General features: G+C 39.9%; 2 protein-coding genes across 2 annotated transcripts in view; both read left to right on the top strand.

Annotated features, from left to right (window-relative positions):
- LOC104579616 (dystonin-like) overlaps window positions 1-17,943 on the top strand; it is a gene marked incomplete at its 5' end in the record, with an annotated part of 125,125 nt that overhangs the window by 12,147 nt on the left and 95,035 nt on the right. The window contains 9 exons of the mRNA XM_088538358.1: window positions 2,960-3,094; window positions 5,776-5,864; window positions 6,588-6,723; window positions 7,799-13,363; window positions 13,617-13,763; window positions 13,917-14,132; window positions 14,330-14,476; window positions 15,523-15,756; window positions 17,144-17,296. Coding sequence (XP_088394484.1) covers window positions 2,960-3,094; window positions 5,776-5,864; window positions 6,588-6,723; window positions 7,799-13,363; window positions 13,617-13,763; window positions 13,917-14,132; window positions 14,330-14,476; window positions 15,523-15,756; window positions 17,144-17,296 — 6,822 coding nt within the window. The remainder of the gene's footprint in view (window positions 1-2,959; window positions 3,095-5,775; window positions 5,865-6,587; window positions 6,724-7,798; window positions 13,364-13,616; window positions 13,764-13,916; window positions 14,133-14,329; window positions 14,477-15,522; window positions 15,757-17,143; window positions 17,297-17,943) is intronic.
- Window positions 204-2,144, top strand: LOC148590896 (desmoplakin-like). The gene has a single exon (XM_088538359.1). It carries the CDS (start codon window positions 255-257, stop codon window positions 2,142-2,144), a length of 1,890 nt encoding a protein of 629 aa, XP_088394485.1. The 5' UTR covers window positions 204-254.

The raw sequence follows: 17,943 nt of genomic DNA, 5'->3' as shown, positions 1-17,943 counted from the left end.
TGCCTTGTCTTGCCACGTTCCTGATATTGAATAAATATTTGAAATGGCAAATACATTTCAGAACTCTAGCTAACTGTTTCTGTGCTTTCCAGCGCTAATAACATTTCTCTTTTCCAACTCCAGCTCGCATTCGTCATTCTGTTTCTCTGGTGGTGGATTTGGGATTGAATTATGTGCAATATAGTTCTCTAGATATTTTTCTCACTGTGTCAAAAAATTCCTGTTTACAGAGAGTGAAGAACAAGCAGTATGACATGCATGTTGAAGTTACAACATTAAAACAAGAAAATGACAAGACTTTTGGTAATGAAGAGAGAATGTTTGAGGGATGCAAAACATCTGAAGGGTTTAGGAGAGAAGACTTTGCAAACATGAGTTCTTTCTTAGGGGAAGAGATTCTGAAAACTGTCGATGCTACTCAGTTGGAATATTTTATGGGGGAGCATGATGATATTAAATTTCAGGGTCTCAGACATGATGTAACAGCCAGACAGTTAGTTGAAGTTAAACTTCTGGACAGGCTCACTGTTGAGCAGCTCTGCTCAGGGCAGAAGACTGTTGATGAGGTTCAGAAAAGTCTCGAAAACTTTCTAACCAAACCTACAGCTATAGCTGGACTGTACCTTGAATCGAGCAAAGAAATCGTCTCTTTTGCTGTAGCAGCAAAGAGAAAACTCATAGGAAAAGCATTAGCACTAGCATTTTTAGAAGCCCAAGCAGCTACTGGTTTCATCATTGATCCCACAACGGGTCAGAAATTCTCTGTCGATGATTCACTTGTTAGAGGGCTTGCAGATAACGAATTCAGGAGTAGATTGCTTGAGGCAGAAAAGGCTGTTTTGGGATATTACTGTTCTGGTAAAGTAATATCTGTGTATCAGGCTATGGAAGCTAGACTCCTAGAAAGACAAAAAGGCAAAAATATCCTTGAAGCCCAAATTGCGAGTGGAGGAGTCATTGATCCTGTAAGAAGTGTTCGGGTCCCTCCAGAAATCGCAGTGCAGCTTGGTTTGATTAGTAACACAGTTTTAAAATTTTTGCACGAACCTTCTAGTAATGCAAAATGTTTTCACAATCCAAATGACAGGAAAGCTATGTACTACTCTGATTTGCTGAAAATGTGTGTGTTCAGCATAAACAGTAAATGTTTTCTGCTTCCAGTTGGGGAAAGGAAAATAAGCAGCCCATCAGCAGATAAAAGTCATAAAATTTCTGTAGTAGACATCAAAACAGGGGCTGAAATGACCGCATATGAGGCTTACCAAAAAAAAGGTGTTGATAAAACCACATATCTTGAACTTTCAAAACAGGAATTTGATTGGAAAGAGTCTACGTGTTTTGATTCCGATGGGAATTCTTTTCTCTTACTTACGGATCTTAAAACTGGTGTACAGTTTAATATTGAGGAGGCCTTAAAACAGGGTAGAATTGAGAAAGCATTAGTTGATAGATATAAGGAAGGTCTCATCACAGCTATTGAGTTTGGCGATATTTTAGCTAGCAGTTCTCAAACAAATAAAGATCTAAACAGTCCTATTGCAGGGTTTTGGCTCTCTGAAACCAATGAAAGAATTCCAGTTTTAAAAGCCTCACGCAAAAACTTGGTAGATAGAATTACTGCTCTCCGGTGTCTTGAAGCTCAGATCAGTACAGGAGGCATAACTGATCCGTTCACTGGGAAGAGGTACAGTATTTCAGAAGCTTTGCAAAGGGAATTAATTGATGATGGTTGTGCCAAGCAAATTCAGCAGTGTGAGCTGGTCTTTACTGGGATCATTCACCCTGTAAGGAAGACAGCCATGTCGGCTATCGAAGCCATGAATGTAAATGTGCTGGACAAAGAAACGGGTGGTCGCTGCCTGGAGTACCAGTACTTGACTGGGGGGCTGATAGATCCAAAATCTCATTCCAGGTTATCAATGGAAGAGGCAATTAAGAATGGTGTTATCGATGCTATCACGGCTACAAAGCTGAAAGATGAAAAACTGTATGTTAAATTTATAACATGTCCCAAAACAAAGAAGAAGTTAACCTACAAAGAGGCTTTAGAGAGAGCCATTTTTGACTGCCACACTGGGCTGCGCCTGTTAGAAGCCGCTCAGCCCTTGAAGACGGGAATTTCCAGTCTTTACTTTGCTTCGTAAGGGAACAAAGATGTGAGCAGTCATTTCGGGGCCCCACCTGAAATCCCTTCTGATCAGGGAAATAATCTCTTTGACCTCTGAGGAAAATTATAGTTGACGCTTCAGATTCTAATAGGAGATTTAATTACAATTGCATGCCCAATTCTAAAATATTTCTTGAAACAAAATGTCCTCACTTTTACCTGTGATTTAGGAAAGAGTTTGAGTTTGTTGTCTAAGTGCTGATAAAATGCAGATTGCCACCATGTTCTATTACTGGACAAAAAAAATGTATTTTCCTCTGAGGAAAAAATATATATGCATATATTTTTAGCATTTTACTTGCATTGTCCTTGTTTGAACAGGTGTAAAAGCAGCATGTTCTTCTTAATTGTAATTTGGAAATCCATGTGCATAGATAGCAAAATATTGCGATTCTGTGCTGGTTGTACATCTACACACTTGAGGGTAATGCAAAGGCAGCAATTCAAATATACTTGGTATGCAAATATTGTTTGGATTTTATCTGTTGATTAATGGCTGAGAAGCTATGCTTTTTCTGTAATATCAATCATTTTATAATGACTGTACATGTGTACGAATAAGCATCATAATCTTTACAAATCTGTAGGAGGAATTATTCTGTTAATGTGTATAATGGCATGACATTTTTGTTCCTACATCAAAGTGTCATCATAATGCATGTGGTGAATAAATAAAAATAAATTATGCTTATGTGGGAATACTGACATTATGATAGAATTACGTTTCTGTGGATGTTAGTGTTAAATATCTCATCAATTTATATGTTCTTTACAATTCATGCTACTCATCAGAAGTCAATGGAAGAAGAAAAGAAAGAACATGTTGAGAAGGCTGGGGATTTACTGAAATGGGTGTCAAACCTCAGCAAGACCCTGGGCAAGGAAGAAGGAGAAAATGCTGAAAAGACAGACTTGCCTAAGCAGCAGGTACACAGATGTCTTTTGATAGAATACCGCTTCCTCTTTTCAGCTTTTTGTGTTAAAATGTATAAATATTCCATAAATACTTTTGCTTCCTCCAAGTCAACATGCACATGATTAAAGATGTCCTTCAGTGTTTGGTTGCCAGGGGTGTGTTAGGTAAATGAACATCAATGTTTTGGGACACAAACACATTACTGCCAGTGCAAAATCTCATTTTGAGAAGATGTGGAGAAAGCTGGGGTTTTAGTGAAATGCATGTCAAGACTTGCCTAAGCAGTCTTGGCATGTAAGTAGTTTTAGAGAAAGCATTACCCTGCACACCTCAGCATAGCCTCAGTGTAGGGACTGAGCATCCTCTCTGCTCCCTTATCCTGACACAGTTCAATGCGACTCATTGAACCGGGCCCGGTACCCTCTACCCAGGCGCCAGGAAGGAGGGAGCTGCCTGGAGGTGCCCAGGGACTAACTTTCTTTTTGTTAGCTTTTAAAAAGGTGGTATCCTGAGGACTCCTCCTGCCAGTAGCTCGTGACATGGTAGCTGAAAGTCTTCAGCTGAGCAGGTGTTCACTTCAATACTGCAGCCTTAGCAAGAAAGGGAACGTAGAGGCTATTGACTGAGCCCCCTTTATTATCACAGTAGTGCACATGTTGCTGGGGTGGCCTGTGCTGCCTGCCTTGTATTTAGCAGGGATGGTGTTCTTGCTGTTGTGTACTGTTGTTACTCCAACCATAAACTTCCACCTGTGAAATTCCTTATCATTTCAAACAGCATCCCGTCTAGGCCTGCACAAAAAAAAAGAAAACAAACAAACAAACAAACAAAACCCTTAATAAATACCTAAAAGGATTTCAGTAAGTAAAGATCTCCCTGCCTCCTGATTGGGTACTCAGATGCAGATATGGGGCTGCGTGTGTGGTCATGCAGACTTGATTTGAGCCCATCTTTCAAGCAACCTCCTGTGCTTTGTTGGTCACACGCACTGGTGCCAGCTCAAGACACTGGAGCAGAAGGGCTAGAAATGAAGCTTGGTGTTGGCCGCCAGTCCAACCCCCCAGGCAGAGACCCTGCCACCAGCCCCAGGCCACTGGGTACTCGTGCAGGCTCTGCTCACACTGTGGTACAGAACCACTGACTTCCAGTGCCACTTCTGCTACTGAGTTTGTTCCTATACTTGCAGGACAAAGTGTGTTTTTAGTGATTTGAAAGTTTATTTAGGACTGAGATATGAAAAAGCATTCAGTACTGGCCTTTTTTTCCTCTTGTTAAAGACAACGGTGAAAATCCTTGTGAGCATTAGGCCAGCAGTCAACTCCTTAAGGTATCGCAAGCTGCCATGGTAACTAGCTCTGGATGGTGTCTTGCCATCCACCTTGAGCTCTTAGAAAATTACCTGCAACTGAGCTGTCCTGGCTTCTTCTCACCTCCTTTGACTTTCTCTACCACCAGCAGAGGAGATGGACATTTCCAGTTTGTGCTTCCTGCTTCTGTGAAATGGGCCTGAGATCCAGCGTTAGAGAGAGAGTGGGGCTGGTGTGTCCTCAGTGGCTACCAAGCAAGGATGCCTTGAAAATTGTGTGGAAATGTACGGGATTAGTGATTTGATCGTTAACGTTAGCTCAAAGAAATTTCACAGACAGGTTTGGGTTTTGTGGCTGAGCTGAGGGGAGGCTTCTGCCCGCAGTGAAGGGGTGCACGGAGCAGCTGTAATGTTCCCCTAGCTCCTGGCCCCACGTGCTGCCTCAGGCCTGCTCAGATCTCTACATGATGTGCTGGGCTTGCTCACTCATGCCCCAGGCCTGAGATGGTGGGAAGCTGGCCAGCTGGTGCTGCCTGCACAGGGAGACTGTGTCCAAGACTCACAGTACCCTTTGGTGCTGTGAACGCAGGGACAGAATGTGTCAGGCCATGGGTTTTACCTGCTTGAACTTGGGGCCCGAGCATCTTCTTGGGGTGTTTTAGCACCTGTGTTGTATTCGTTCCCAGCTCACAAAACTACCTCTTGGTACCCCCCTGAGACTTTGCATTTTGGTCATACCAAAGCAAGGGTAGCCCTTTTGTGCGAAGCAACTGCAGACACTTCTGCACAGAAGTTCAGAAACAAAGGTGAAGTTCTTGCCAATTCCTCTGCTGGAACCACTACTTTAGTAGGAATACCGCAGAAATGATGACAGGGAGAGTATTTAATAAATAATTCTAATACTGTATATGTCTGTCACTGAATTTCTTAAAGTTCTATGGTAGTGTTTTAAGCTATTAATTATCCTCATCCTGAGAAGTGAATGAGTTCTTGAACATGACTATTATATTCATCTTTCTCCAAAAATTTTCTAAACTGCATCAACTATAGTCACAATTGATTTTAAATAATTAGTTAAGTGTTATGGAAGTTTTAAGCAACTGACATTTTAAAATAAATTCTATTTGTCTTACCAAGTAGCTGTCTGATACAAACAGCTTACCGAACCAGAAGGCTTTGTTCAGTGACTTATCTGTATGTAAAAGATATTATTTCTGCCACAGTAAATAATATAGTATTGATAATAGCCAATATTTTTTTAAAAAAGACAAGTTCTTACATTACTCTGTACAGTTTTATATTAAGTGGAAATGTAATGTTTGCTTTTTTTTTTCTTTCAACGTATGTGCGTAACTAAGTTTTAAGCATGTGTTGTTTATTCTTCAGATTTCCCTGGATGAAATGTCAACCAAGAAGGAACAAATAGCTGAAGCTCTGCAGACTACTCAGTCATTTCTAGCCAAGCATGGTGACAAGTATGCCATTCCTATGCTTATTACTTTTCAAATAATGTAAATGAATCAGCATGTAGTGTTTGCTTGAAAAGAACTAGTTGTCATCTTATAATGCCCATTATATTTTACATATGAGGACGGCAGCTTTTTTCTCAGTTTTATATTTTTGTCTTTTCATTTTGGGAAAACCTTGATTAGACTTTTTTAAGAATTATATATCTCTGACATATTAGATAGCAACTTGTAAAAACACACATTAGATAGCAACTTGTATTTGAAGTCAAAATAATTAACCGTAATAGTAAATTAATGCTTGAACTATGTGTCACAATTTGTTTTATCTATCTCTGAAATCAGACTATCTAAGATACTCAATTACTGAGGTTTTCATGAATCTTTGCTATCTATGTTACTTGTCTGGATTGGTTAATAGTAGACAGAGGCACGTACAAGTGACAGTCTGTTGTCTATAGTGATGATTCAGAGTAAATTTTTGATTAGTGTAGCTGTTTTCCTGTAGAATGACAAGCAGATTATAGTTTTCTGGAGCATTTTCATAACTAAGTTGTATTTTTTGCATCCAGCTGTGTTTTGTCATTCTGTTATAATACATACTATGTCAAAAGAAGCATGATTTTTTAGTCTTTTAAAAAAGATTCACAGATCACTCCCTGCAGTTTAAGAAATACTCAGAGCTTTTTCCTTTTCTCTCTACCTCTTATTTATTTATTCTGTTTTTAATAGAATGACAGATGAAGAGAGAAATGAAATGGAAAAGCAAATCAGATCCCTCCAGGAGAGTTACAGCTTATTATCCAATGAAGCTTTGAAGCAAGTGCAGGAAGCACAGTATCTGAGTGATGAAAAGATGGAAGAAAAGGTAACAAGATGGAAAACTTGTATTTCAGGCTTTTCTGGGTTTTCTGTGTTATTGCATGGCTGTGTAACAATATACGAGCAGTGAAGGTTAACAGTGTGTATGGAACTTGAGAACATGATTTTATTCAACTAAAGGGTTTATGTACCTGGTATGATGCACTGTGTAACCCTACGCGTGCATATGAACATGCTGCTCATTAGATTTTTTTGTGAAGAATCTTAATAGTGTGTGCCTTGCATGAAGAAAGATAAAGCATTCATCTCCTAACTCTTCTCTTACAAGCCATTCTTTGACTGCTAAATACCTTGTGTTTTGCTGCAAAAATGACACCATAAAATCACATGGTAATCTCTTCCATGTATCATTTGGAAATGTCCCAAAGTATATAACCCCACTTTTTCTTAAAAATAGCTGGGAATGTTGATTGGAGCACATACAGTGTTTAGCTCTGAGATATTACAAATGTGTTTCTGAATTGATCTCAAACTTAAATACAGAATTCTTTAAAAATGTATTGAAAATGAATATGCTATCATACATACAGAGGCAGTGGATGTCAATTTAGTCTAAATCATATTGCCAAACTGAGTACATGCTTTCCCTGAAAACTAAATGCAGTATTTGGTGCTAGAATATTTATCTCCATATCGTTGAGTGTATACACAGAAGTGGTGTATGCTGTAAACATGAATAGCATGGTGGTTTTGTATCACGTACTGTTTCCAGATAGTCTAACCTTTCACGGACATTTAGAGCATGAAAATTTGCCTTTCAGGAATACGCTCTATTTGCTCACTCTGCAATCACCTCTTCTTCTTTCACTAACTCTATTTGTGTGTGCAAAGCATAGGTTTTCAATTCACAGATGCATGTTGATTCTAAACCTTTCATCATATCGTGTGCTGCTGAATGACTGACATAGATCACTTGCACATTTGAGCTGCTAACATTCACAACATTTCTCCAGTGCTGGTAAGTACATGTTTTTATGCTTAACATGCTTTCAAAAGCAAAAGAAATTTTAAACTATACAGTCTGACAGTACTGATACCTAATTTTTCCTGTTCCTTTCTAGGTGAATAATGTCATTGCTGGTATCATTGACCAAACAACAGGAGAAGTCCTTTCAGTTTTTCAGTCTGTTTTAAAAGGTTTTATTGATTATGGCACTGGAATTAGATTGCTTGAGAATCAGCTGATTCTATCTGGTATCATTTCTCCAGAATTAGGAGTATGTTGTGATCTGGAAGAAGCTAAAGCTCATGCCCTAATTGATGAGCAGACAATGGTGGACTTGCAGGAATTAAGTAGTGCGAAGAAGCTTATTTCAGAATCATCACTAATAAACCTTCCAGTTGTATCAGCTTTAGATCACGGTCTAATTTCAGAATCTTTGGCCATTAAAATTCTTGAGAATCAGCTTTCAAGTGGGCACTTAATTTTGCCTTCTACTGGAGAAAACCTGACTTTACAAAAGGCTTTCCAGAGGAATCTGATTCCTCCAACATTGTATGCAAAGCTTCTGGAAAGACAAGACACATGCAAAGATCTCATAGATCCCAACTCCGCTGAAAAAATTTCCCTTGAACAGATGGTTAATAGAAGCATAATACATGAAGAAACAGGGTTAAGACTCTTACCTGTGGAACCACAAGAAAAAGGCAGAATCACACTGAAATGTGGAAGGAAGATAACTGTTTTGAGGGCAGCCCATGAAGGACTCATTGATCGGGAAACGATGTTCAGGTTGCTGGGGGCTCAGATAGTGTCTGGAGGTATAATTGAATCCGACTCAGGGAAGCGAGTGACTGTGGAAGAAGCCATGAAACAAGGGATGATAGATGAGGACACTGCCTGTGGGATTCTCACCCACCAGGTTCAGACTGGTGGCATCGTTTGTCCAAATTCTGGCAAACGCCTGACGGTTGATGAAGCTGTGCAGTGTAACTTAATATCATCTACCAGTGCATTATTGGTATTAGAAGCACAGAAAGGCTTTGTTGGCCTAATCTGGCCTCATACTGGTGAAATATTCCCCATATCAACTTCTTTGCATCAAGGGATGATAACAAACGAGCTGGCTTTCAAAATACTAAATGGTAGGCAGAAAATAGCTGCACTTTACATTCCAGAAACTTGTGAAGTCCTCAGTCTAGATAGAGCTGCGCAGTCAGGGGTAATAGACATCAGTACTCTGTCCGTTTTGAACAGTGTGACTTTACCAGATGAAATGCCTAATGTAGAAGAATTAGAATCTCCATGTAAAAATGCTGTAAAATGGTTATCAGCCTATGAGCTTCAGCCTTCTGCGTTTCATGATGCAGAGGAGCATGAAGGTTCTGGCAAGGAAGACCATGTATGTCATCATAGTTTGGACCAAGCTAAGAAATTATTTATATCTTATTTAATGGTAAATAGTTATATGGACGCAAACACTGGAGGAAGACTTTTGTTACATGATGGAGAACTGCAAGAAGCCATCAATATATTACTGGAAGGTGATGCATACAACGCCGATGTGTCAGAAATCGAGTTTAGTAACAAATACATAAGCCCAAAAGGAATTAATCTAGATTCAGCTAGCAATGTAGATTTCAGTAATGTCACACACAGTGTCCAGGGTGATCTTTCAGGTGTTGAGAATACTTCTAATGGCAGGGAATTAATTAATTTGGAAGATTTGGGGAATCATAAAGGCTCACAAGGAAAAGACATTTATATATGTAGACCCGATGTTTGTAATACTGTTACTGAGCAATCAGAGTATACACAGGAGATTTTGTTAGCTAAACCTACGGAAGTTGGAAATGTGAGAGGTAATGTTCAAAATTCTGTAAACAGAAATGCACTCGCGAGTCTTCTGGAGCGTTCTGAATGGTCGGAGTTACAGCTGTGGAAGCCTAAGGATCAGGAGGGAAATTCAGAAAATATTGAACGGTATCTTCCAAAGGACTCAAAACCAAATCTCATTTCAGAAATAGAAGTAGAAAACATATGCATGCCAGGCAGTCTGGATGAGGAAAACGAGAGTTATAAAACCTTACAAAATGACTGGTGTGCGAATGATTGGTCAGCTAATGAAATCCAGAGAGATCTGGAAAGGGGCACGGAATGCACGTTTCACATTTTACAAGCTGATGACAGTGGATTGTTACCTGATAGCAGCAGGAAAGATGACTTTCAGAGAAGTCCTGGTTTATCCATAAATGCAGATACTGCATATAGCCTTCCAGTAGAACTTTCTTGTAAAGAATTAGGAAGTCAAATTGCTGCTATGCTACAATCTGAAGGCCATGGACATAGCAAGCAGCCTCTACCGGGCTACTCTGATGTACGTCACAGGCCATCCGTAGGGGATGCTGGCAGTCCATCCTTGGAGGATTGCACTGCTTTGCAGAATAGGCTGTGTCCAGAAGACAGCAGAGACAGGCACTGCAGGCCTCTGTTTGATGACAGTACCTTTAGATGTGATGGACCAATCGTGGGGGATGGTAACAGGCTGACATCAGAAGAAACCAATCTTGCATTTCATAAGTTACAGCTGGTCGACAGCAGTTCTGATTCATCACTAGAAGAGAGCGGTGGCATCCCGCAGTTTGAAAGGAAACTCTTGCACCGTGAATGTGGTGAGGAAGACCCTGAAGATGACAGCTCTCAGACTGATGAAGATGAGGAGGAGGATGATGCTGCCTATGAAACTCCTCAAGTTGATGATGATGACAGTGATGTCTATCATACTCCCCAAGTTGATGATGATGATGATGATGATGATACTTCACAGCTGGGGGATGATGATACACCAGACCCTGATAACGTTGCTTTGGGCTGTCTAGAGCAGAGATGTGGTCTAATAAATCTGGAAGAAGAGAACAGCTCTTTTCAAGATCTTGCAGCTAATAGTGGAGAGGGGGTCCCTTATTCACGGAATGTAAATCTGACTGGTCTATCTGAGGGCATAAATACAGCTTCAACAAGTGCCACGGCTTTGGAAACCTACCTTGAGGAGGAAAAGGAAAGAACAAGGAGTTTTGAAGAGAGAAAGCTAAGAGTGCCAGTGACTGTGGACAGGGAGGGAAGTAAGGAGCGAGGCCTTAGCCCCTTACACTATGAAACAGAAGTACAAAGAGACAGAAATGAGGAAGGTGAAATGAAAGCAGAAAGTGACTCCTGTGAGGATGAATCCGAAGGAACACAGGAGGAGGATGATATGACATATGACTATATGGATTATGAGGATGATAGTTATGATGACTCTGATACTGAATCTGAAAGTGGTAAAGAAATGGATATTTTTTACTCACACCATCAATGTAAAAATATAGGCAACAAGTTGTTGACTCCTTTAGGAGACATGAAAAATAGTGATGAAAATAATCAGAATATTGATAACTGTTACCATTCTTTAAGCACAGTGACAGAGGATTGTTTGCAGTTCCAGTCCAACCAGGGGAAGGGAAAACTGCCCCCTGGAAAATGTAGTACTGTATCAGATTTTTCAGAGGAAACATGTGTTGATCTTGCACATACAAGTGAAGAAGAAAGACACCAAGAAAGATACAATGAGTATGCGAATTCTATCAAGAGTAGACCTATGCCACAAGATATTACTGAATGTAATCAGTCTGAAAATGTCTTTGCCGCTAATTGGATTTCTTCTAAGAGTGAAGAAGAGTTTAAGGTTCCAAGTTTTCAGCTCCTTGATGATACTGAGACATCTGATGAAACAGGAATAACCTTCTTAAATACAAAGCAAGCTATAGATCATGATGAAAAAAATCAGACCAATTTGTTTCTCCCAAAATGCTCTTTATCTGTTCACAGCATGAATAGAGACTATACTGGTATCATGCCAATGTTGCATTCAAATCGTGAGCAAAACCAAAAAGAAGTAGTACCTGTAGAGGAACCAATGTTAAATGACAGAGAATTCCTTGGACATATGTCTCATCTGAGTGATGGTGATAGTCAGTGTTCACTTACTGATCGAACAGAACAAGCCACAGATAGGAAGTGTGGTCAAATAGGAACAGGTTTTGAAAGTCCTAAAGAAAATACAAATACAATAAATATTACAAAGGAAAATGATATCCAAGAGTCAAGTAGAAGTCCCATTCATATCGAAAGTCTTGGGGAAATATTTGATGCATTGGTAGTTAAAGCTGATAGAGAAACTCCTGTTTCAAGTAAAGAACAAGATCAAACTTTGCTTGATACTGGAAGTGATGTGAAATCAGATGAAACTAAGAGCTATTTTAACTTTTCCTCTTCTATAAAAGAATGTGTAACTGGTGTAAAAGCAGAAGGCAATTCAGAGCTGGATAAAGCAGAATCCTCTTGCGTTATAGATGGTGAAAGAGGGGGACATGATCTGCAGCACGAAAAGGAATTTCTGCTCAAGGACATAGTTGACACGGAAGAAATGCATTCAAGTGAATTAAACTCTCATACTCTTTCCCTTCCCCAGAAAGTTACAATAAACGCCAAAGAAATAAACTTGACCAAGGGAACAGTTACCTGTCAAAATACTGTCAATGTGCTTAATGACAGCTCGGAAGGTAAGAGCAGCAGTGAGCATGAATTTGCCCTCATAGAAGCAGGTGCTTTAGGAAGTAGCGAGAATGCCAAAGAATCAGGGAATGGGACTGGAGCTCTACTCTCTGGGAATGCCACCCATCCCAGTGACGTTTCTTCAGTAGTTCTGAGCAGCATAGGGGCTGGTCTGGTTAATGTCGCCCAGGAAGGATATGAGGCTGTGAGGAACTCAAAGGGAGAGAACTTCCTGGTTACCGAGACTTCTTCCTTTGAAAATGGTTTGGGAAGACAAATGTCCATGGAGCCATTACAAACAGAAAGAGGACTCTGCAAAGACTTTCAAACCAAGGAAGATATTTTACAGTCCCCAGAACTGCCTGACACACTCATAGTAAACTTAAGGAATATACTGCAAAGCAAACTGAAAAAAGGACATGTGTATTGCAAGCAGAAGGGCGAACCCCTGAATTACTCTGATACTAAAGCTTTAGTGCAAAATGTACTTGCAATGGTTAGAAGCACGCAGCTTGCGAGTGACACATCTCGGGAGTCAGATGTAAAGCAAACGAGTGCTGATCTCAGAGCTGCATTAATGGTTGCCAAGCCAGGCACAGAGCCGAAGGGCTGGGGGGCACTGCCATTGCCTGGGCCTGACTGCAGAAGTCCCGACCTTCTGCGGGATATTCTGAAGCAGGAATCCTGCAAACAAAGGACGGATGATCCAGATGAAATGAAGAATGAAACAGACCAAGGAGTAAAAGCTGCTGTTCCAAAACTTACTACTTCTCAACTTGGGCACATTTTTCAAATCTCAGCTGGAGATGAAGGTACCTACAAGTTAGAGGAGCTGATAAGTAGTTTGCTTACAAGCTCACAGGTTGCTGGTGTCACCGTAGGACATGATGGTAAAGGAAAAGTAGATGGGCTTTGTACTCTTTTCTCAACAGAACAATCAGAAATTCCCAAGGAGAATCTGGTGGAAGATGACATAGATTTTGCTTTGAGAAGAGACCAGAAATATGAGAAGACAGAGAGATTTTCCAAAAGCTTCACTGAGCCCACTTTGAAAACAAATGAAGCAGCCCTGGAAGACAACCCAGCTGCCATGGTAAGTAACTGCAGCTGGTGGAGACTCTATGCCCTGTGTTAGAGGAGCTGCTTGAATTATTTTAGGTATGGGAGAACAGAATTGAACCACAAGAACTGTTGAAAAAATAAATAATAAATACTAAAGAAATTTAAAATAACAAATACAAGTAATAAATTTAAAAAAGTATAATTAGCCTGGCTTTTTTTTATTGCCTCATTTTAAGTCTGTTTGTTGGTTTGTAAAACCTTTTCTTTTTAAAACTCATTTTCAGTACAGTGGAGTACAGCAGTGCTTAAAGCTAACAGAGAAACTGCGAAAGCATTTGGCTGTGGTTCAAGATATGAAATGCTACCTAGATAATCAGCAGCCAATTAGTAGCAACCTGGAAGCACTGAAAGAAGAACTGGAACAATTAGAGGTCAGTAAAATGTGCTTCATGCTCGTACTTAATTGTGAGTGTAAGGAAAGACCATTAGTTCAAAAAGAGGGATTTCAAATATAATTAAATTAAATTTGATTTAAATGTTTTTCTTGCTTAGTACCAACGCATTTTGCATGTTTCTCTTTGCAGCCATTTGAATCAGAACTGGCTGCCTTTGCCATTATCCTAAAAAAAGATTTGAAGCTGACAGAAGAGTTTCTAAGGCTTTCTCATGGAGATGTTCTCAAGGAGAAACTTAAAGAGCTAAAGATAAGCTATGACTATTTGCAGGAAGCATTTCCGGTGCTCTCTGATACATCTTCGAAACGAGCAACACAAATAATCTGTGCTGTTGACTTTGAAATGGTATGTTTTCATGAGTAGACCTGTGCGTGATTCACGTGATTCATACCAGTTGTCTTCAAAGAAATTTAGCTTAAAAAAAAAATTTGATTTGGCTCTGCTCTTTGTGTGTATTAATTATACCTATGGTTTTATTTAATATGATGGAAAATGTAGTTAAACAATATGAGCATAAATAAATATATAACTTCTCTTTCTAGTCTAAGCTTGCAGTATTACACCAGCAACTTCTAAGCAAACTGCAGGAGTATTCAGACTGGATCACAGAAAAAAGTAAAGTTGTGAATGACTTCATACCGAACAGTAATGATACAGAAGACATGAAGCAAAGTTTACAAATCCTCAAGGCAAGTTTTTTTTTTCTATGGGAGGTACTGATTTTGCATATTACAAAATGCTCTTTTTTTGTAGCTGCTCATTAACCCCTATTGCTTAAACAGATAGCTAGAAATAACTGCTTAAAAAGGCAACTTAATGCTGATCCATTAAGCAGTATTATTAATTTGTTTTTTATCCCTAAAAGTTTTTGATAAACTTTAGATTACTAAAAACAACAACAACAACAAAAAACCCTATTTTTGTTCTGATAAGATTTATTGTATTAAATCTGGCCCTTCTTTTATGTTACAGATATTTCAGTTATTAAAATTATATCTTAATGCACAGGGTAGAGATTCCTTATAGAAGTTTAATTACCTTGCAAATCACTTACATATGAGTATTTTATGGAAGCAAAAAATGCGGAAGTATAAAAAGCTATTGAAAGACTTCCTCATTACAACCTTCATTGAAATGAGTCAAGAAAACAAATCAAGTCAATTTTTAATTAATGTGCATATGCATATATGAACATATATGCATGAAAGATAAAAATACTTTTTTTGTGTGTCTGCTTTAATGGGATTCCAGTAGGCATGATATTGTCTTAGGGACATTCACAGCTGTAACTACGTGCTGAATTTGCCACACTGCTGGAAATGGGGCATGTCCTTGTGGAACTTAAGACAGAAATGCTTTTGATAATCTTTTAAACATTTCTAGGTCTTCAGATTGGTGTTTTATAGAACTAACCTGCCATTCAGGTGAACAGAGGCTGGCCATAAATCTTTCAGTGTTGAAAGTCAGCCAGTTCTCAGACATTCATGAGAAAGGGAAGAAAAAGAAGTTCAAGGTCATTGTATTTATTAGTTGAACATGGATTGTCATATAGAAAACCATGCACAGATTCATTCAAATGCCTGTTTGAACAGGTCAGAGAGTTTCTGAGCAGAGGTTTGGTTTACTGGGCTCTGAAAAGCATTTTGGAACATGGGACTAAGTATAAGGAGAGTAATATTTCTATCCGTCCTGAGTTTGTCTTCACTGCTTGTCATTTGCCTCTCTCCATTTACAGAACGCTGCCACAGAGCTTGACTGTACAAAAGTGCAGTTGGAATCCGCTGCGTTTGACGTTCAGTTCTTCATTTCTGAACATGCCCAAGATCTTTCTCCTAATCAGAGCAAACAGCTGCTGCGGCTCTTAAATACCACCCAGAAATCTTTTCAGGAAGTACAGGAAGCAATGACATCTCAAGTGAAAAGCTTAGAGACTCAGTTACAGGCAGCGCAAGAGCTGGGTGATCAGAAGGTTTGCCTCTTGTGTAAATGTGTGCTGAGTAGTTTTGTCTATGGATGAGGAATTTTAATACCAGCATGCAGTACTAAGTGCAACCCTATCTTCTCCATTTTTTATTACGGATACGTACATAGTTCTACAAAGACTGTATTGATCAAGTTTGGTGAACTGTCATTTCTGTCTTTTTTTGGTGCAATCACAGCTCACAGAACGAGCATAGTAGATTGCAGACAGGAACAGTTTCATAATGATCTCTGCAGCCCAAGGCTCCCAGGCCTGCTATTTCCAGCAACCAGGGAAATTTACTTGAGATTCCTCACAAGTATTGGCTGTTTAGAAGCTACATCAATAAATTAAAAAAGCAGTCAAGTCTGCTGCTGCTGCAGTTGTACTGCCACCATTGCTTGGCACTTCTGTTCTGCTGGAGATTTTGTTTTTTCTCATCTGCCAAGCCATCTGCCATTGCTGGGCAATCTTTGTTGTTATAGTTAAAAAGCTGGATTTGTTTAATCTTGCTAGCATGACTTGTTGTGACCGAAATGGGTTAGAGGGACGGATGTATGAGTACATCAGCTTGCAGATAGGAGATTCTGGGCCCCAGGGCATTGGGAGGATGTGTAGGGGTTAAGTTGGTGCAGGCAGGTACAGCTGGTGCAGCTGCAGTTGGCCAGCAGGAGCAGCCTTTGCTTTGTAGTCAAGGGAGGCCAGTAAGATGCTGTAGTGCATCTCCTCCTCGGCCGGAGAAGCACAGCAACATTTGGAATCACCATCTTGTTACCGCCACCACCAGTTCCTGGGTAACAAAAGGCTTTTTAGCATTCTGAGGACCTGTGATATTTTGCTCTTTTGTTTCCTCTATACTCTGTCAAAAAATGTGAAATAGGGTAAAGCACAGATATGGATACTTATGTGGGACTTGGTAACAATAATGATCTTGCATGTTTTGTTCTTTCCTGCTACTTAAAAGGTCAGCATTTTCTATTCAGGTAACATATTATGCATACCAACAGAGCTAACACAGAATCACAACTAACCTCTGTTTTGATGTTCTTTTTTCAGCTTTAATATGTGTTTATCACAAGCTTCAAGCAATTAAGAGATTGGATTTTCACTCCTGTTGTTTGGAGGTTTCATCTTTCACGTAATGTGCATGGCCAGAATTCTATTGGGCAGCTCCATCAAACATGGTCTCTTTTACTTACAGCATACCTGAGGTGTATCCATAACTACTGTATGTTCATCTTGCTCTGTGTACCCCTGCTATCATGTTTACAGCATATTTTTAAAATGACTGCTCTGTGATACATTTTTAAAAAGTAGCTCCTATTAGAGTGTCTGTTAGCTTCTATAGTGAGAAAGTTTTTACTTCATTGTTCAATTGTATTTGGCTCTGATACAGGATGTGGCTGAACGGCAGCAAGAATGCAAAGAGAAACTGCAGGAAATATGTGATTTGCTCACGCAGACTGAAAATCGAATCATCGGGCACCGAGAGTCTCTCGATATTGGAGACAGCAAGGCTGAGCTAGAGCAGTACCAGAGCAGGCAGGAGGTATGTTCACCCCTAATCAGGCACATTAACGGAGGATGAGGGTAGAGGGGAGTGACTAGGCATTTTCACTGGCAGAAGAGGCTACCGTGCGAGGAAAGTAAAATAGGTTTGTCTGGCCAGCAAAGCAAAGGCCTAAATGAGTGTCTTTAAACTGTTGCCCATGAAAACACTGAAGTTATGTGCCAGTGGCAAAAAATGTTTGAAACTAGAAAGCAGTAAAATAGGGAGCATTTACGAAACACTTCCAGATTTCTTAACTGTTTAATTTAAGACTGTTCCTGTCAGATGTGATAAAGCCACACTTGTTTATTGTGTTAAAATCACATTCTGGATGTGTTGCTGGTGATAGGGAAGGCTTATCCTTGTGCACAGTATTGTTGAACTCCAGCAGACTTCCTGTTGCTGGAGCCTTTCCCTTGCCTCCCTCTCGCTTTCTGATGAATTCAGGATTTCCTGGGCTGCTTGCAGACTCCTCGGTGCCCTTATGGAGCAGCTCCCTGTCCCTGTGTTTGCTTCCCTGTTCCCTGCAGCACGGCAAGCCCTCGCTGGGTTTCCCACGTGGTACCTGGGAGCTCCTGGCCTGGCTCAAGGTTTAGCTTGAGAGAGAAGGCCCTGTCCCTTTGTGAGATGGTGGTAGCCAAATCATT

Source organism: Tinamus guttatus, unplaced genomic scaffold (assembly GCF_059628265.1).
Source record: "Tinamus guttatus ecotype Peru unplaced genomic scaffold, ASM5962826v1 Tinamus_guttatus_pri_ptg001031l, whole genome shotgun sequence".
Lineage (NCBI taxonomy): Eukaryota > Metazoa > Chordata > Aves > Tinamiformes > Tinamidae > Tinamus > Tinamus guttatus.
The sequence above is the reverse complement of the archived record's forward strand: the minus strand, read 5'-3'. Positions and strand labels throughout refer to the sequence as shown.

Bases quoted from the DNA above. Each gene is read 5' to 3' on its own strand.
- LOC148590896 (XM_088538359.1), top strand. From the start codon at position 255: ATGCATGTTGAAGTTACAACATTAAAACAAGAAAATGACAAGACTTTT.